We start from the raw sequence: 21,094 nt of genomic DNA, 5'->3' as shown, positions 1-21,094 counted from the left end.
AAGAAAATCCTTCTTCATGCAACACACAGGCGTGGGGAACGTTTTTCAGCCTGAGGGCCATATTCTCTTCTGCGCAACCTTCCAGGGGCCACATTCCAGTGGTGGGTGCGGCCAGAGCAGATGTGGGTGGAGCAATGGATGCAAATTTTAGCTTTGAACAGCAGGCTGGTTCCTACACACACACACACACACACACACACACACACACAGCCTCCATCCAGGTGACTGAGAGGTATGATCAGAATTCAAAGCCACATTCCAGTCTGGTGAAAACACTCACAGAGGGTGCCAAGCAGGACTGCTGAGCACTTTGGCATCGTGAGGGTGCCCTATCCCCCACCCAGGCTGAGGTTTACCCTGCTCCTGTTGCAGGCCAGCTCCGTGATTCTGTGATTTCACTGGATCCAAGTGCACACCAATTTTTCCTTGGACCGTGGCCATGGTCTTAATTGCTCCGTGCTTCAGTGCCTTGTTAGCTTTGCATGAAAACACTTGCAGGGGAGGAAACCTGAGCTGTCATTTATTTTTAAGATTCTTATTCCTTCGTCCTAGGTCTGCTTGGCATGCTGGTTGCCTGCCCCTCAATTATTTTTTTTGCCCTAATTTAACACACACATGTTGATTTATAAATCTGCCATCCTTTTATTAGCACAGCCTCTTAGCGTGGGTATAAATTACCCAGTTGTCAAAAAAATGTTTTCACTGGTATTGCTTGTTTTAGGGAAATTTACAGCAGGGGCCGGACTGGTGGGCCGTGCTGAACAACTTCTGAAGGTTGTTGGTTCTGCACGTGGGGAGGGGGGGGTTCATCTTGTCTTTGTCCCCTCTCTTCTGCATTTGTAGGGGGCAGCAAGCCTTTTTGCCCAAGGCTGAGTAGCAAGCACCTTAAGCAAGGAGGTGTTGCATACAGAAACCATGGCAAAACCTTTGGGCATGCATCTTGTTTAGAGGCGTTATCGCCCCATATCACTCCAACTTAATTCACACTGCAGCAGAGGAAAGATAACAAAAACCGCTAAATAAGTAATTAAAAATATGTACAAGACCAATGAGTTAATTATACCTGCTTGCCACATTTCCCAAGCCTGAATGGACGGTTTCTTCGAAAAGCCAGATCTCAAGGTGAAATCAGTATGCCAAATCAAGTGAAAAGACTCCCCTTTTTTCTTAACGTTTCAGTCACAGACTAAACTTTTCCATAACGGCTGCATTCAAAAAAGGACTGGTTGAGGTTCATCTGCTAATTAGTGGGTGGGACTATTGCTTCATTTATGGTTTGGATATTGCTGGCATGCTGTTTTTGCTTTTCCACAAGTTGTGTGTTAAATGAGATGTTAATGTATCATACGATCCCTGCCCCTGCTACGTTATTATGTATGTGCATATATTTTTCTTTAACGTTAAGTTGCTTGGAAACCTTTGGGTGCCAAGTGACTAATAAGTTTAATAAATAAATAAAATAAGCAAAATAAACTGGTGCCGATGCTCCAAAGAAAGATCTGGAACAGGTTTCCCTTGCTCAGTGATCACCAGCTTTGCTGCCAGAGTCGTGTAAATCATACCTTCTTTTGACAACATCTCCATAAATATCACAATCAAAAATATTAAATAACATCCCTTTTGGGCGAAACAGCAGTGCTTCCTCACCAGTAAGACCTGGTGCTTTTTAAACTCGAGATGTCGGGAATTGAACCGGAGATCTTTTAGCATTCAAAGTGGGTGCTCTCCTGGCGAGTCATGGCTCCTGTTTGTTTGTATGTATATCAGAGCAGCTAAGCGTGGTTAGAAGTGACCATTGGGTGGCACTCTAACCTTGCTTTTTTTCTTCTTACAGACTGGCTCTTCTTCTGGAGCTGAGAATGGAGCATCCCGCGAAGCTCTGGTGAGTCCTGCGTCTGTGGGGTGGGGGAATCAAAAGAATAAATTGCTTTCATGTAATTCAACTCAACCAGGTATAGGCTGCATGTCCATGTGGTTGCTTTTTTGTGTTTTGTTTTGACCAGCTTGTTCTCTTGAAAAGAGCATCTGTTTGGCCACTTCTTTTCAGGGTCAACTCCTTGGTCTCGGACAGAAGGACCTAAGTATCGCTATGTGTGGTGCTCTCTAGGTGACCTCTGAACTTTGACCTTTAGTGACCCCCCTCCTTATCTTTTCCTGGGTGAGCAGAGGGTCATCTCCAACCACCCATGAAGGACTCGCTTGCTCTTGAACAGAGATTTTTCTTTCGAGGACTGTGGCACGTAACCGGTCTCTTCTATTGGCAGAGAGTTTCTCCATTTGTTGATGAAAATGAAATGTGTGGTGTATTGTGTGTATGCAGATTAACCTGAGAGGTAGTACAGTGGTACCTCGGGTTACAGACGCTTAAGGCTACAGACTCCGCTAACCCAGAAATAGTACCTCGGGTTAAGAACTTTGCTTCAGGATGAGAACAGACATCGTGCGGTGGCGGCAGCAGGAGGCCCCATTAGCTAAAGGGGTACCTCAGGTTAAGAACAGTTTCAGGTTAAGAACAGACCTCCAGAAGGAATTAAGTTCTTAACCTGAGGTACCACTGCAGTACATCCAGCTTCTTCATCAGGGAAACCCTCTACAAAATCTCAACCTCCTTTCGTGCTCCTCATCGAGGAGATTTTGAGATTTTGGTGTTCCTGCTATAGAACAAAGCATCATAATTAAGATTCCCAGACCCTACCTCTTTCCCTATTGAAAGGCCTCCTGCAGAAGGCCTCCAAGGTGCAGAGGATTCCGGGATGTTTCACACATGGGCCTTACACACCCTCAAATTTCTCACGCCACACCAAAGGTGGGAGAAACCTGTTTCCCTCCAGATGTTATTCTCATCACCACCCCTAGACACTGGCTTTGCTGGCTGGGGCTGGTGGAAGTTGGAGTCTGGCAACATCTGGAAGGATGTGAATGATCCCCATAGATGGATGGATGGAGAAACTGCAAAATCTCCAGATGTTCTACTACAACTCCCATCATCTGTGCGCATGCTGGCTGGGGCTGAGGGGAGTTGGAGTCCAACAACATCTGGAGGGCCAGGGGTTCCCCATCCCTGAAGCAGACCATCGTTTGCTTTTCCTGCCCTTAGCTACCAGGACAGAAACAAGGGAATCCGAAATGAGGAGAGTGCTGTTGTGCTCAGGACCTGCTTGTGGGCTTCCCATTGGGGCATCTGGCTGGCCACTGTGAGGACAGGATACTGGATGGGGCCACTGGTCTGATCCAGCAGGCTCCTCTAGTGTAGCTTTTGCATGACTGGATAGGCTTGCAGGTTTTAAAGGTAAAGGGACCCCTGACCATTAGGTCCAGTCATGGCCAACTCTGAGGTTTCGGCACTCATTTCGCTTTATTGGCCAAGGGAGCAGGCATACAGCTTCTGGGTCATGTGGCCAGCATGACTAAGCCGCTTCTGGCGAACCAGAGCAGCACACGGAAACGCCGTTTACCTTCCTGCTGGAGCGGTACCTATTTATCTTCTTGCACTTTGACGTGCTTTCAAACTGCTAGGTTGGCAGGAGCAGGGACCGAGCAACGGGAGCTCACCCCGTCGTGGGGATTCAAACCGACGACCTTCTGATCAGCAAGTCCTAGGCTCTGTGGTTTATTTTTATTTTTTTAAAAATTGTATTAATTTCCCCCAAAATTTTGAAACACACAAACAGACACACAAACATACATCCTGTTTAAATCTTGGTAACATTATTTAGTGACTTCCTCAAATCCCCTTGGTTGAATTTCATTATATATCATTTTAACAGTTTTCCAAAATCAATTTTCTCAGAAAGCTAACTTAGTGACTTAACATCTTTCATTCTTTCTAATTTATCTTTAAACATCTTGAATCTTATCCTTACATATTTGAATCCTAAGCCTATCTATTATTTGCAAGCTTTTCCAATTAAATTATCTTAACATATTTAGCTAAATAGTTTAACCCACAGCGCCACCCTTTTGCAGGTTTTAAGCAGGCACCGAAAAGTCTAACAGGCCTACGTCTGTCATTTCCATTCATTTCAGTGGGTTTGTTAGTAGGACGAAGCTCAGACAGAGCTCCAGATTTGCTGCCTCGCGTGCCTTCATGCTCTTGTCTGCAATATTTTTAAAAAATTAAGGCTGTTTCTTGCTGATGCAAGTACCTATGCTTTCGCACTGATTTTTCTTCTCCTTCTTCCCAAGGAGAATGGCAGGCGGCTCACTCTCTGCCCCCCACCCTGTGGGCTGACAGAAATTACCTTCTGTTTAATTAACATCATCTCCCCTGCTCTTTATATACTGCTTCATAATTGCTCCGAGGAAAAGAGGAACGCATCGCAGCCATATATCTATATATAGACATAGATATAAGATAAAAATAATTCGTTGGGAAAAGGTGTGGGGGGGAAACGCAGCACAAATCAAGAAAATACAAAATAAAATTCAGTGTCCCTGAAATATAATCTTGATCTCGCAACGAACCTCCATGCATGTGAGGGTACCACGGAACTCATGTGGAAAAGGAACGGGGGCTTTCAATCCTGCTTCCTTTTTAATTAATTTTTTCCGCTTACTCCCTCTCTTATTCCTCTCGTAGCCTCTTCATTTCTGCTTAGGTGTCGTCATCACTTCCAGCCACGCATCCGTAGAGAGCCTTTTAACTAATCGGCCGTTCGCTTCCCACTTACGGCCTGACTCGCTGGTCGTTCAGTGCCGCAGACCTCTAGCGTGAGCTTATTAGTTACCTGGGGCTTCTTGCGTTCGGACAAGCATCATGTGTAGGGCTGCATCTGATGACGGTTTGGAAATTGCAGCGGGTGCAGAATTTGGCAGCCAGGTTGCTCACTGGGGCAAGCCAGTTTCACCATGTTTCCTGGCAAGTTTGGATGTGTCCCTGAGCAAAGTGAGCGCTGTCCCACCTTTCCCCACCCCCATTTTGAAACGTGCTAGCATCCCATTGTAGGGACGCGGGTGGCGCTGTGGGTTAAAGCCTCAGCGTCTAGGACTTGCCGATCGAAAGGTCGGCGGTTCGAATCCCCATGGCGGGGTGCGCTCCCGTCGTTCGGTCCTAGCGCCTGCCAACCTAGCAGTTTGAAAGCACCTTCGGGTGCAAGTAGATAAATAGGGACCGCTTACCTGCGGGAAGGTAAACAGCGTTCCGTGTGCTGTGCTGGCTTGCCAGATGCAGCTTGTCACGCTGGCCATGTGACCCGGAAGTGTCTTCGGACAGTGCTGGCCCCCGGCCTCTTAAGTGAGATGGGCGCACAACCCTAGAGTCTGTCAAGACTGGCCTGAACGGGCAGGGGTACCTTTACCTTTAGCATCCCATTGCACAATTGAGCAGGATACTTCGGCAAAAGATGTTGCAGCAGCTTCTAGGTTCAGGTGTCTCTCCTACACTTTTTTTTTTTAAAAAAGAAGAAGTGGACAGTATTAGAAAGGGTGGGACTGTCAGTATTCTTAGCCATAACAGCTGAGAAAGGACTGCCTCTCATCCCTGGGTAAATATGTAGGAACAAGTCTTTGGAGGGCGAGAGTTGGGACCCCCTCCCTCCCTCCAAATATTTTGCAAGCATCATTGCATTTACCTTTCCAAGCTTCTGTCCCATTAGCTTGAGAGCTAGAAACTTTAATCACCACCATTTGTTAAGCCAGCGAAACAAAACAAAAAGTCCTCTCCAAACCACCGCCGTAGTTCATCAAAACCCAGCCCAGTCCCCTTGGAGTAACCTCTGCGATCTTTAATAGCAAGCTCTGCTTCTAACGGGGAGGCAGCAGCGCCCTTTGTCCGCAGCGGTGGCGGCAAATGGACTGAGGCCGGGTGGGGGGGGGGCTGTAATCTACGATTATTATTATTATTATTTTTAATTTTGGCCTCTCATTTCCCTGCTGTCGGTCTTGGCCCATTAAAATTTCGCCTGGACGCTCCGCGATGGGAAGTGTAACCTTGTGGTTCTCGGAGCGTCAGCAACTCGCTCTGGTGCTGTTTACAGCCAGCGTTTGTCATCCCTTGGCGTGGGATCAGCTTTCTCCTTGAGTCCAGATGCTCGGTGACACGGCCGCCTCTCTCTCTCTCTCTCTCTCTCTCTCTCTCTCTCCCCCCCCCCCCCCGCCTGTGTCTCTCTGCTGCCCAATTTCCCCCCTCGATCCTTCAAGCACTTGTGGAATCTAAACAGCCTTTCCCCTCTCCCCTCCCTTTTTCTTTCTTGGTTGGACATTCTGCTCAAAGCAAAGAGTTTGGCTCTGCGTAAAAAGAAATATGGGGCGGAACTGCACTTGATCAGTGGAGACAAAAGCCTTTTCTCTTAGCAATAAGACTGTAGAAGCTGTATCTTTTGGGGGGCCTGGGTCTACTTTGCATAGAAATAGAAAACGGAGCATTAATTCTGCTTCCCCCCTTGATACCTGATTTAAGAAGGTCTTATTCGTTGCAATACCTGAAAAACTTGCTCGTTCTCTGCACGTTTCCAGGGGCAAAGCCAAACCTATGGCCCATGCAGCTGCATGGTGGTCGTTTACGCCTGGCAAGTTCCTGCAAAGTATGATTCTTATCTGGTTTTGATTGTATTTCAGGACCTATTATTGACCGCTCCATCGTGCTTCCGTGGTATCATGATCTTATTATCTGTAGAACTGTTTAAAGCCTCTGCAATAACCACTTCTCCTCTCTGCATCATTTTCCTTCTAATAAGTTGTAGACCATATGATTTCAAACATGAGGCAAGCAGTTGCTCGTTTCTGCACCTCTCAGACATCTGCATTGTTATATGTAATAAAGTAATTTCTTTTAAAAATGCAAACTTCTGATAAAGATCATAGGGAAAACGGACCTTGCCTTTATCGTTTATTGGAATGATAAAAGTGCAAGGCTTGGATCAATCCACATGCATTATTAGGGCTTAGATGATGTACAGATGATTGATCAATTGGACAGGAGTCGGAACAGTTATTGTTGCCATCTTTAAAGAGGGATTTTTTAAAAAAATGAAAACTATGAAGGGTTGGGAGTGAGGGCGAGATGAACGATGATACATACTTGTTCAGCGTATTATTTTCACGGTCTATATTTCTAATAAGAATTTTGGATTTCTTCTTATCCGTATGATATTTTATACACATGCACGTACTGGGTGAATGATAATTCAAGGCGTTGCAGATAAATATGCAATTGTGTACAAAAATACTACATAGATAAGAATCGTTATTATTAAGAATAGTAAATAAATTTACTATTTATGGTAAATAAATAAATAAGGTTCTGCACCCAGCTCCATACATATTCCACCTATGTAGATAATACAAATTTGATGATGTTTGCATTATGATAAGTTTGCAGGGCCTGTAGGAGATGAGTCGTTGTGCGTGTGTGCAGAACCTTGTAAAAGAGTGCCTAAAATGATCAAGAAGTTGTTGTTGTTGTTGTTATTTAATTACCGTATTTTTTGCTCTATAAGACTCACTTTTTCCCTCCTAAAAAGTAAGGGGAAATGTGTGTGTGTCTTATGGAGCGAATGCAGGCTGCGCAGCTATCCCAGAATCCAGAACAGCAAGAGGGATTGCTGCTTTCACTGCACAGCGATCCCTCTTGCTGTTCTGGCTTCTGAGATTCAGAATATTTTTTTTTTGTTTTCCTCCTCCAAAAACTAGGTGCTTCTTGTGGTCTGGTGCGCCTTATAGAGCGAAAAATACGGTAATTAAATTTGATGCATCGTTCCTGTAAAGAAATACAAAAGTATTTGGGGCTTTTAGGGGTTATTCACCATTCTCAGAATGATTTAACTATCAGGCCCTCTTCCCAGGGAATTCTGGGTATTGAAGCTCTGTGACAGGAGATGGGGGCGGGGTCTCTTCGCAATTCTCGGCACCTTTAACAAACTACAGCTCCCAGGAGCCTTTGCAGGAAGCCATGACAAAGTGGTGTGATACTGCTTCAAATGTGTAGTGCATGTGGGGCCCACAGTGTGCCCTGATGTGACAGCCCTCCTGATATTTGAAGAACTTTAACTTTCTTTTCTCCAACGAAGCATACCGTATTCTTCTCAACTGCTCCTCATCCTACTTGGTTTGCTAAAGCCCCTCTCACCACCAAGCTTGCTTTTATTTTGACCCGCACCACCAGCCTTTTCTAGACCTGATGGAATCTCTCCCGGCATTCAAAACCCACAGGAACCCGCCTGAAGGAATGCAAGGCCATTATAAGCCCATTAGGGTTACTGCTTGCCCAGAGGTCGCTGAGCTGATAGCTTCTCTCTGGCTGACAGTCCTAAATTATCCTGACTAATGTTTGACTGGGGGCTCTGGGTTAGTTGCCCACTGACTCCAACTGTCTGGGAATCCCCGCACCGATCGGAAAATATATATAGACTTTTAGAGGCTCGCTGGTCCTCTCTCTGGACTGTTCAAAGTGAACCTTGGGGAAAATATTATGCAGAGAACTTAAAAATAAATAAAAATGTGGAGCTTGGTTTCGTTGCAGAAGGGAAGGCCTGCAGCCCAGTGGTGGAGCATCCATCCACCTTGCCTACAGAAAGCCCCAGGTTCCTTGCAGCATTTCCAGGTAGGTCTGGGAACGACTCTGCCTGAAATCCTTGCGGAGCCACTGCCTGTCAGTGTAGACCGTACTGAGCTCAGTGGGCCAATGGCCTGCGTCCGTAAGAGGCAGCTTCCTATGTTTCTATGAAATGTTGGGAAGGTAGACTGTGGAACTCACTTCCACAAGAGGCAGTGATGGCCACCAGCCTGGATGGCTTTAAAAGAGGATTGGGCAAATTCACGGAGGGGAAAGCTCTCAGTGGCTACTAGTCACAGTGCCTGTGCTCTGCTGACATCGCCAGAGGCAGCGATGCTCCTGAACATCAGTTGCTGGAAACCACAGGAAGGGAGGGTGCTCTGGTGTCAATGTCCTTCTTGAGAGTTTTGCAATGGCATATGGTTGGCCACTGTGAGAAGACGATGCTGGCCTAGGATGGGCCTTTGCTCCAGTCCAGCAGGGCTCTCCTTTATGTGTTCTCAAAGCTGTTCTCGGGAGCTCAGGGCTGTGCCAAGCAGACGAGCCCATCTCTGCAATGGTGTGGACTAGAAACTTACAGGGAGTTGGTGGGTGGGGAGGGAATAGGGTTTGTAGAAAGCCCCCTTGCAGTACATGCTAAAGTCGCTTAGCTCTCTGCATTGCACGCCCACCATCAGAACGACGGAATATGGTTTTTCCGTCTTGTGCCAACTTCTTTTCATCGGCTGTTTGGAGAACGCATTAATTTGTCAAACTGTTTTCTGTGATGCTTGACCTCTTGGTGGAGTTCTGAGCTGAATCCTTCTTCTTTTCCTTTCTTTCTTGGTTTTGTCTATTTACTGCTGACTCTGTTCATCGAGTGGCTTTTCTTTTTCTTTTTTTTGCCCCTTCACCCTCCCTTCCCTGTGGTCCGTGCAAAATGCACTCTTTTAATCTGTCGATTCCTTTTAATGTGTTGACCTGGACAAATTCATGCGCGCGCCCTGTCCGCGGATGCAAATGTACTTACCGAGGGAGCATGTTTAAAGGGGAACTGTCAGCTCTGCTTAACTCGCCTGGCCTCAGATCAATAGCAGCGCTTCCTTGAAATTCCCCGCGCATCCCGACAAGACGTTGTAATTGAATGCAATCCGTCCCTGCCTCCTCCTACCTTGTACAAAGGTATGGCTGACAAAGGTATGTTAGGGCAGCCCTTGCCATGGGGGGGACTGCATGCCGCTGGCTTGAGCACCAGTGTGGTGCAGTGGTTAGAGTGTCGGACTAGGACTTGGGACACACCAGGTTCAAATCCCCACCGTGTCACAGAGCTTGCTGGGTGCGGCCTTGTGCCAGTCATTGCTTGACCCACCTCGCAGGGTTGTTGTGGGAATTAAATGAGGAGGGGGGGAACAATGCATGCCACCTTTCAGCTCCTTGGAGAAAAGGGTGGGACATAGATTCAATAAGTAAATGAATGAAATGTTACCCGTGGAGGCCTTCAGACTTGCCTGTGTAGATTGGTGCCACCCACCTGAAACTGCCCATTTGGAGAATTGGCTGTTTTCACTGCACACATGGGAATCCACCTGGCCCCCATTTGTGTGAGTATCTCTGTTCATTGCAGCTTGCGAGGGGTCCAGGGATCCCATGCTATACACTGCTTGCCCTATAGAGGGCAGCAACCGCCCATGGTTCTGAGGGAGACCGGCCCCTAAAACTTCTCATGTCTTTTGTGGGATTCCTAAAAAGTCTTCCCTTTGTCGTAGGGCTCCTTCTGTACTTCAGCGCTGCTTTAACTCATGCCATGGCATGATTCCCCTTTCACTTTTACCTTCTCCTCTGCCCTTTTATCAACAGCTGGATCCTATAGCCCTTGCTTGAGAAGACTGACTTTATTGGGTCTGTTATGCTTCCCTGCCCCTTTCCTTCCTTTTGTCCTTGCCTCCTACGGCATTAACTTCTTTATTTTTAATTTATCTACAGTGCCTGATTGATTTTGTTTAAGCTGCTTTATAAAGAAAGGTAATAGATCTGTACCATCACAAACCCTGGTTCGCGCTAATCGGGGTTCCTCCTAACCAGGGTTTGCAAAATACCCAGACTTGAAACACTGGTTAAGATGGGAAACTGGGTACATAAGAAGAGTCCTGTTGCTGAATTAGGCCAGTAGCCCAAGCAGTCCCAGCATCCTGTTCTCACAGTGGCCAACCAGAGAATGCTCTGGTACAGAGAGAATGCTGGATCAAGGAAGGGGGAATTCAGACCTCAAAGGCAGCCATCCAACCATGTCCTGGTGTTAATCTCTTAACTCAGGAATGGGGAACTTTTGACCCTCCAGAAGTTGCTGAACTACAACTCCCATCAGCACCTGCAAGCATGGCCAATAACCTGGGATCATGGGAGTTTGCTGTGGTTAGGCAGGTGGTGTTACAGCAGAGGGACTGGAGGGTCAGGCAAGCTGGGTGAGCACCCTACAGAATTCTGCTTCTCTGTGCTTCTATTTTAGAGACGGCCATCAGTTTGCTACCTCCCATTTAAAAACACTCCTTTCTTCCTCTTCCCCTCTCAATTCAGTCACCCTTCCTTTTTCTTTTTCCTTAGACAGGCTCTACATATTTAGCTCATTTAATCTTCGCCTCATAAGTCAAGGCTGTAATTGATAGCCCTGTCATGAAGAGGGGGGCGTGGGGGGCACGCGTTACTCTGGCGGATAGCATGCTTTGCATGCAAAGGTCCCTGGTTCAATCCCCGGCATCTACAGTTAGGGCTGGGAAAGACGCCCCATCCCTGATTTGAGACCCTAGAGAGCTGCTTCCAGTCAGTGTAGGCAATACTGAGCTAGATGGAGCTCTGTGCAAAGCAGCTTTCTGTGCTCCTTAGGGGTGCAGTGCTTTTGGGTGCAGCCACTTTGCTGCAATTGAGAATTATCATCTGCGCCTTCCACCACATCCCTCCTTGGTGTTCGGACACTACCTTTCTCAAACCCTCAGCTGCCTTGGTCCCCTTGTAACAGTGGCATCATCATCATCATCATCATCATCTGTATATAGGGCACTCATGTTCAAAGCACTCTGCGGTGCATTGGTTCAGATCGCATCACCTCAGCAAGGTCCCATTGTAGATTACAGCAATTTAAAACAGCTAAAAACTTACTACCTCCCCCAAAATAGGGTGGGTCCCGAAAACACGCAACTCAGCCATCAAAGACCAGCGTAAAAAAGGTTTATGCTAATCGGGTGGCGCTGTGGGTTAAACCACAGAGCCGAGGACTTGCTGATCAGAAGGTCGGTGGTTTGAATCCCCGCGACGGGGTGAGCTCCCGTTGCTCGGTCCCTGCTCCTGCCAACCTAGCAGTTCGAAAGCACGTCAAAGTGCAAGTAGATAAATAGGTACCGCTCTGGCGGGAAGGTAAACGGCGTTTCTGTGTGCTGCTCTGGTTCGCCAGAAGCAGCTTAGTCATGCTGGCCACATGACTCAGAAGCTGTACGCCAGCTCCCTTGGCCAAAAAAGCGAGATGAGCGCTGCAACCCCAGAGTCAGCCACGACTGGACCTAATGGTCAGAGGTCCCTTTACCTTTACCTTTAGATGCAGCCCATGGTCTTGCTGTGAACGCTAAACTCCTTACAAGCAACCCTGCAGAGGAGATGCATTGCAGGCTTCATTGCAGAAGGAGCAGTTGCGGAGAAGCGACTTGTCTGTTCAGGATAAAGTGAGCCCGGTGGCTTCTAAATCAAAAGTCTGTCTAGTCCAGCATTCTTGCAGTCAAGACCTCACAGTAGTAGGCCAAGGTTTAAATGTTCATTTGATTGTCCTTGAATCTTCCTGCCACACTTTCCATCCTCTCCTGCCACACCAGTGTGGTGTGCCACACTGAGAACCACTATACTAGATCGTCTGGTCCAGTCTACTCTCTCCTGCCCTCTGGACACTCTCTAGGCTACACCCCTTTTCCCCAGGCCACGCCCCCCACCAACCCTGCTCTGCTCCCTTCCTGAGCCTTTTGCCTGACTAGAATGCATCCTTGAGCTTTTACCTGCCTGGGTGGAGGATAGAGAGTAAATTTTAACATTTTCTTGCCCCACACAGTTTTGCTTGTGGCCCCTGGAAGGTTGCTTAGACGGTAATGTGGCCCTCTGTCTGAAAACAGTTCCTCACCTCTGGTCTAGTTCCACTTGGGTCAATAAAGGCATGCTGTATCTGGCTCACATGATAAATTTGGGCCACCTTTCTCTTGATGCTCAGCAACCGCCAAGGAAGCCTGTTGCTCCTTTGTCCCCCAGCTGATCCAGAAGTGAGCAGAGTGGGCATTTCTGTCCTCCCTTTTCTCAGACTCAGAATTTGGTAATTACAAAAAGGACGGGGAACTTGTTTTCCAGCTCAAGGCCTACATAGGCAACATATGGGAAGCCACTTACCAGTGGTGGATGGGGCCGGAGGCAAAAGTGGGCAGAGCAACGGATGAGGCTTTGCACAATATGTTACATTGCAGCCATAGTGATGTCAGTCATTTCTACATCTACACACCCACACACAAACACACATACAGTGGTAAAGGTAAAGGTAAAGGTACCCCTGCACGTACAGGCCAGTCTTGACAGACTCTGGGGTTGTGCGCCCATCTCACTCAAAGAGGCCAAGGGCCAGCGCTGTCCGAAGACACTTCCGGGTCACGTGGCCAGCGTGACATCGCTGCTCTGTTGAGCCAGAGCCGCACATGGAAACGCTGTTTACCTTCCCGCCAGTAAGCGTTCCCTATTTATCTACTTTCACTCGGGAATGCTTTCGAACTGCTAGGCTGGCAGGCGCTGGGACCGAACAGCGGGAGCGCACCCCGCCGCGGGGATTCGAACCGCCGACCTTTCGATCGGCAAGCCCTAGGCACTGAGGCTTTAACCCACAGCGCCACCCGCGTCCCTAGTTCCACTTGGAACTAGCGCCACCCGCGTCCCTAGTCCCATACAGTGGTACCTTGGGTTAAGTACTTAATTCATTCCGGAGGTCTGTTCTCAACCTGAAACTGTTCTTAACCTGAAGCACCACTTTAGCTAATGGGGCCTCCTGCTGCTGCCGCACCACCGGAGCACAATTTCTTAAGAAACTACACTTCCCATGATTCTTCAGTGGAAGCCATAGCTTTTTCAAGTGGTGGGATATTGCTTTCAATATACAGTGGTACCTCGGGTTAAGTACTTAATTCCTTCCGGAGATCCGTTCTTAACCTGAAACTGTTCTTAACCTGAAGCACCACTTTAGCTAATGGGGCCTTCCGCTGCTGCCTCGCCGCCGGAGCACGATTTCTGTTCTCATCCTGAAGCAAAGTTCTTAACCTGAAGCACTATTTCTGGGTTAGTGGAGTCTGTAACCTGAAGTGTATGTAACCCGAGGTACCACTGTACGCTATATCAATCTCCAACCAGGCAAGGAACAGACCTGATCAAAAATCGCACAAGGCAGGCCACTGACAGGTGTGGTCTGTGGGGGGCAGGGCAGGCCCGAGGTGAGTGCCGAGGGCCAGATGGAAAGGTATGGAGGGCCACATTCAGTCGCCTGGCTGAAGGACTCCCACTCTGGTATTACAATGTAGTCACTGATCAGCAGCACGGACAGACTGTTCTAGGGGCCAGCCATGATGTTGCACTGAGGCCCTGCAACATTCTCAGTCGCCTACGGGGCATGGGAGCAGATGAAGTGGTGAGTTGCATGTTGCCAGTGGCGTAGCGTGGGGGGTGCAGGGGGGGCCGGCCGCACCGGGCGCAACATCTGGGGGTTAGGGTTAAGGGACGCAAATCCACGGGTTAGGGGGCGCAAATCCATGGGTTAGGGGGCGCAAATCCACGGGTTAGGGGGCGCAAATCCACGGGTTAGGGGGCGCAAATTACTTGCCTTGCCCCGGGTGCTGACAACCCACGCTACGCCACTGCATGTTGCAAAAACCGTCTACCGGTTGCTGGAGGTTTCTGCCCTACGAGGCTCGTCGCCTTGAAACTTCCTGTGTGTCTTGCTATGGGGGATAGAGTGGGGGTGGGAGCTGGACAGAGACTGGTCGTGGGGGGGGGGGGGAATCCCCGTCCGCTTTCTGGAAATGGGAGGCGGGCAGCACTCTCGTGCCCTGCGAGCTTTCCCTCGCTCTCCAAAGCATTACATGTATTACTGCAAAGCACGCAGCAGAAAGAAAGGGAGCGTTTTATGAAAGGGGGTAGCAGAGGAAACATTATGGCCAAGACCTTTTATAGCTTTTCCCATTATTATGGTTTAAATCTTGACGTGGTCTTTATTTGCAGTGACAGTGGGACCAGTAAAGAGGAGAGGCTTTTTCCGCCTCCCTCCCCCACAACCTCATGCCTCCCTCTCTCCGTCTTCCTCCTTGTTCTCCTGCCGAATTTCCCACGCAGGGATATAGATCATAAAAAGCTTGCGAGCGGACTTTGCGGTCCGTCTGACACCAGCTTCCTTCTCTCCCCACCCTCTTATGTCGCGGAAGTTACAAGCAGGGCAAATCGCTCCCGCGGATGTCTGAGATGTGCACGGAAGTTTTCATTATCGTAAAAAGCGTCGCTGCCTGAGTTTTCAAGCCCATTGTCAGATGGGAGTGTTTTGCTCTGTAAATAGTCCAGGAAGCCTTTTCAAAGGAAGAATTGGGGGTCCAGGATGGAGTCCCCCACCCCACCCCGCATAGGTAAAGTTTGCTGGGTAGTATTTCTTTTTTTTTTTTTAGGTGCTTCAAATGAACAAGGACAGAAAAGGGATGCGTTGAATTTTAGTAGGACAATCTCACCTGTCTGATAATATTTTCACCTTCAACATTCAAAAAAGTCCCCCATTTGAAATTGATAGAAAACCCATATTATGTGATTATTATTATTTTTTAAACAGACATACATACAGGATTCTGGTTATTCACCCAGCAGATAATATATAAGGTTATATGGTTAGCAAATTGCAGACTAATAAAAGCCTAAAATACAGGGATTAAAACATACTAGTATTATGTTTTGTTACACACGCAGAAACGCACACACAACCCCCTCAATAAAGGCTCAGTGTTTTCCTTCATTGAGAATCAAGGTGTTTTTTCACTTAAAAAAATAATATCAGAAGTTTTACAGTTGTATTTATTTATTTTTTAGTGTAGTGAAACAGATAATGTACATCTGTGTCCAATTACAAGACAAATAGTAATGATGTAATATGGGAGATGTTTTTTCCTCTGTCCATTAATATATTTTTTTTATAATACATAAAATTTTTGGATAAAGCTAGAGGTAGTATTTCACTTGATACAATCAATGGCTAAAAACATAAGCGAAAAGCATAGGTCACTACAAAAACTGGAAAGTTGTGGACAAAGTTTTTGCTGGACCTTTGAGGATCTCTTAAGACTTATCTCTATACTTGCCTTTGACTTTCTCACGAAGGTTGTCTGTGTGTTTTAAGCATTGGTCTGCTTTGGTTAAAATCTGGTGATTTGGAGTGGGCTGTTTTGTTTTTTATGAGCAGCTGGTTTCTTAATATTTTATCTACAAGTATCTTTATTGCATTTCCCCCCTCTTTAAGTGCCAGTTGCCTGGGGGGGGGGGGAGAGAGAGAGAGTTTGCTCTCAAAGGCAGCATTGAAATATTTTCCATCAGGGGTGGGTGCCGACTTCAAGCTTGCCTGATTCTACTTCTGTGTGCCTTGCTTCTACTAGAACTCAAAAGATCCACCCAATCAGAGATAGGTAGAGAAGGCCCACCACTAGAGTGAATGAACTGGGTGCTTCTGAGCACATTCTGTACCCAGGACTGAAGCAAATTCATAGTTCTTTTCACTCTTATTTACCGTAAAATTTCAAACGGACGATGAGCAGAATTGCGCCTACCTATGAATACGCGGCACATTAGTATGAAAGGATTCTAATTCGCGAGGGTCAAGTATTTTTTGCAATCAGCCAAAAACTTGGAGGAAGTCTCCTTTCCTCATTGCATAATTATCCTCCAGGTAAGCCATAAAGATGGTAGAATCTGATAACCTTGCTGGAAGTTTAGAACTTAGTGTCTATTAGGCATGGTTGGATCTATCAATATTGGGTTCTCTCATTTTTTCCAATCTGAAGTTCAGTTTCTTACATTTTTCTATATCTGTTTGCAAATTCATTTATTTTAGTCCACATGAAAATTAGTCAAGTTTTTAGTGCAAAATTTAACCCAGCAAACACATTTTTTGTATGTTGTTTTGCCCAAATAGGCACATTTCTGTAAAACAAATTTCCCGAATATTATGCATTTTTTAAACAAAATATTCTTTTCTCATTTACACACATTTTCTTTGTTAGCATTGCTCGGCTGGAGAACTGCATTTCAAAACCAAGTCCAAATTTTAGAGGCTAGGGCTATGTTATTCATGTATTGTTTCTGAATGTACAAATTGATGGGTTTCTTTTTAAATGCCAACCAAATCAAATTTCTCCTCCATTGCTAATGAGGATGCTGTTGTCAGTGACATGGGTTTCCTGGAATATTTTGAATGGGAAAACTTCTTCTATGCCAATTTAAAGGAATTTGCAGCAAGGAATTTTCAGTTTGCATCAGATAATTTTCTGATGCTCTAATATTTGGCATTGTTATTTCACTTTTATTTAGTAAACAAAGCTAAAAATTCTGTATCTATTGATTTTGCTTAATATTGTAATTGGCGCCTGTTCATTGGTACTGCTGAACTTAGGCAGCAGAAATTTTTCAGAGAGAAAATAAAGTAGTGGAAGAATTTCTTCCCCACACCTCATGCTATCATGCTAGAGAACTGTGTGTCACTCACAGTGAAGTGATCCTGGAATGAGAAATCTTGAGGGAATTTCAGGAAAATTTTCTGTTCAGGATACCTTCCTGACAAAATCTATGACGCCTTCTTTCATTGCAACACAAGCCTCTTGCTCTAGGTCTGTCACATCAGAACAGCTCATCTTGATTGGGATTCTACTCTTTAAAAAAGCAGCCAGCAGCAAAAAACGTCACAGGTTTGTCGAGGAGAGACGCTGGCAATTCTCAGCCAGAACTGGACTTCTCTCCAACTTAATTGCACAGCTGTACTAATGGCAGGCTGGTAAATAGCGGCTCGCCCAGGGCGAAGAGTGGCTGCCTGCAGGCGAGCCGGAACAAATTCCCTGCGAATTGGGTGAGAGTGGCTTCTTTCTTCCTTAAAAGATTTATCTCCTGTCTGTCAGCGGAAGCGTTTCTGCTCCCTGGGGTTTGATTTTAAAAACAATAGCAATTAAAGCACTAAAACTGGGGAAGGGATAAGATGAAGGTGCAATTAAAAGCAGCAGAAGCAGTCAAGCAAAGGGCAGTCAGAGGGAACCAATTCAAATAATTAAAAAATAAAAGGGGAAATTGGGGGGGGGGGGGAGAGTAGTCCTTGCCCAAGGCTGAAAGGATATGCAAGGAGGTACCAGGAAAGCCTCTCTGGGGAGAGAGTTGCAGGGGTAGGAAGTCCATAACTGTGCGGTTGCTGCCTGCCCAATCTCAGAAGTGGGGGGGGCGGGCACCCAAGGAAGAATCCTTCTCCTATTATTATTAATAATAATAAAATTATTTATTTATACCCCGCCCTTCCCAGTTTAAAAACCGGACTCAGGGCAGCTGACAGCTAATATAAAGCATTGATTAAAATGTAACTTTAAAACAGCGTAAAACAGCATAAAATACAACATAAAATGCAGCATCAATATCAATAAAATTCAAAAATTCAGGGGTCATTTTTGGGGGGAAACAAAACAAAAACACAAAAACCCCAGTCAGTAGACAAAAAATGATTATCATCACATTCATTGCTTCCAAGGATCTCAAGGTGGGGTACATGGTTCTCCCCCCATTTCATCTTTATAACAACTCTACATGGTAGGCTACGTCTCTGTGTGTGTGTGTATTCCCGTCCGGGTCCTGGCACATTTGTGACTGGGGAATCCAGGTTGTTTTGGCACAAGTGACTTGCATGAGTTGCTCTTGAAATCACTGATAAATGCTGGTCTCCTAAATGTTTTGAAACCGTAAAAAACAATAAAACAGGTGTGCATAGGTATTAAATGTGCTTTGTGCTAGTAGCTTTTGTGGATTCGTTTGGGTGGGTGACTAATGACTTTACATAGGAGATAAGTTACCCGCCAGCCTGAAAAGAAACTTCTCCTGTGTTCATCACCCATAATAATAATAATAATAATAATAATAATAATAATAATATTTGTATTGCCTGTTGCCATGCTTGTAACAGAAGTCAAATTGCTCCTTCAGGTGGTACATCCTCTCCCCTTTTCTGTTTAGCAGACTAAATGGTCTTCTGTCATGAGCTGCCCATTTAAGATCTCCTACCCCCCAAGAAAGGAGTCAGCCCTGGATAAAGACTATAGTTCAAAGTGAGAGCATCTGCCTTGCACACACAGGTTTAATCTCCAGGTAGGAGATGGAATAAGACTCTACCAAAGCCCTGGAGACCCGCTGCCAGTCAAAGCAGGCAATACTGAGATGGGTGGACACAATGGCCTGACTCTGCACAAGGCAGCTTCTTATCTTCCTATGATCATGCGCAGACCCTGTTCACGTCCCCGGACGTCACTGGTAGCGGGCAGGTCCTCCACAGCAACTCTCCGTCTCCCTCCTCTTGCGAGCCGACCAAGGGTGCTGCCAACTCTTCCATTTAGCTGGCGATCCCGTGCATCCCTTAAAAGGGAAGGTTTTAATCTAGCTGGCTGCTACCAAGTGTTAAAACAGGAGTTCTTTTATTTATTTTTAGCTGATGTGCCCCATTGAGTGTTTGCTGAGGGTTGCCTTCTTGCCTTCCCTCCGCCCTCGTTCCTTTCCGGGGACTCTGTCGGCTGCCCGAAAAGCCCACCACGGCGGGGCCCAGCCGCTTCCCCTCCTGGCTCGGCGAGCTGTCATCTCGCCCGCAATGGTTGCAGAAAAGGATCTGTATTTAAACAGCAGAGCAGCCTTGGGATCTCCCAAGCAGGGTATTAATGCTAATTCATCCGCTCGCCCCCCTGCCGCGCGCGTTATTTGTTTAAATCTGTAGAATCCCACGGTGCGTTTATATCCTCGCCAGAGTGAGCCTTCGTTCCCTGTAATTATTTAACATTATATGCTGATATAAATTGTAACAGTTAAAGAATGGTAATGAGTAAGCCCGTTTGGGAGGGAGGGAGGAAAACACAAACTTAACCTTAGAAATGGCAGAGTCAGCTCTCTTAAAACAGCGCCCAGGAACTTTGCAACAACAACATTTCCCCCTCCCCGACACTTTTATTTTTTCTCCCCCCACCCTCCCTCTTTTGTCCGCTTCCATAAGATTGAGCCGTTGATCATGTTACAGGGAGGCCGAGAGAAGCTGAGAAATTGCACTGAGCTACGAACCTCCCCTTAAGAGTTGGGAACATAGGAAGCTGCTTGGTCCACTTAGCTCAGTACTGTCTACACGGACCGGCAGCGACTCTCCAAGGTTTCAGATAGGGAGTCTTATTCCATCTCCTATCTGGGGTTGAATCCGGGAGGATAGAAGCTCTGCCACTGAGCCAGAGTTTCCCCCAGGGCTGGCTCCCTTCACCGTGAAGGTAGGAAATCTTTAACAGCGGTAGCTAGTAATAGAAGAACATTCTGTTTTTCTAAACAGAAAAGGGGAGAGAAGGTACCACCTGCAACTAGTTTGATCTCTGTTACAAGCATGACAATAGGCACTAATTATACAATGGGGGGGATGGGGGACTGTAAAGGACCTTTTCAAACCAGCGGGAAATTACCTCCCATGTACACAAGCCATTAGTCAGCCTTCCAAATAAATCCACAAAAGTTACTCATAGACACACACGCACACACTGCCACTTGTGCAATACGTAGGTTGCCGGCACGCCATTGGACCCAGCAGAGTCGGCTCCTCCGCTCTCTGCAGGGTGTTCTGCCGCTGTGGTGTTTTTGTTGCAAGACAAATGAAAGCAGAGGTTAACCTTACAATCCGTCAAAAGGTGTGTGGTGTTGGCTTCTGCCACCCCAATCACCAGCCACTTAAAATACATCCTTTTTAAAGAAAACAAAAACCCACAAAGGTTTGTATCCACTGTTAGGCCTACTTAGAGAAGACCCATTGAAATGAATGGGCACGGCTAACTTTGGTCCGTTAAATTCATGGCTAACTTTGGTTCTGCTTTGAGCAGGGCTTAGTTGGATAAGGTAAGGTTACCAGACGTCCCCGTTTCCCGGGGACAGTCCCTGGATTTACAAATCAGTCCCCATACAAAATCAGTTGAAGTTGAAAAGTGTCCCTGGATTCATTGAAAACAATCTGGTAACCTTAGGATAAGGTCCTTCCTGAAGATGTTACGCTGCGTCAGATCATTGGTTTATCTAGCTCAGTATTTCCTACAATGACCAGTAGCATCTCTCGAAGGTTTTGGGGAAGGAGTCCTTTGCGCACCTTACCCCTGTCTGAACCTGGGTCACACCTGCACTTAACATTTCAAAGCACATTTAACATGCACATGGCTTCCCCCCCCCCCAAAAAAAATAATAATTCTGGGGACTGTAGTGTGCTTGTCACTGAGCTACCATTCTTATCACCCTAAACAAATAACAGTTCTCAGAATTTGGTTGGGAGAAGCCACATGT

At 46.5% G+C, this 21,094-nt stretch overlaps 1 protein-coding gene across 1 annotated transcript in view; it reads left to right on the top strand.

The window, feature by feature from the left end:
* The window catches only part of PEX14 (peroxisomal biogenesis factor 14), a 118,480-nt gene that overhangs the window by 10,131 nt on the left and 87,255 nt on the right, over positions 1-21,094 (top strand). The window contains exon 2 of the mRNA XM_083454148.1: positions 1,835-1,882. Within this exon, the coding sequence (XP_083310274.1) occupies positions 1,835-1,882 (48 nt within the window). The remainder of the gene's footprint in view (positions 1-1,834; positions 1,883-21,094) is intronic.

Source organism: Podarcis tiliguerta, assembly GCF_965153285.1.
Source record: "Podarcis tiliguerta genome assembly, chromosome: 8".
In the NCBI taxonomy this organism is placed as follows: Eukaryota; Metazoa; Chordata; class Lepidosauria; order Squamata; family Lacertidae; genus Podarcis; species Podarcis tiliguerta.
This window is presented reverse-complemented; position numbering and strand designations above follow the sequence as displayed.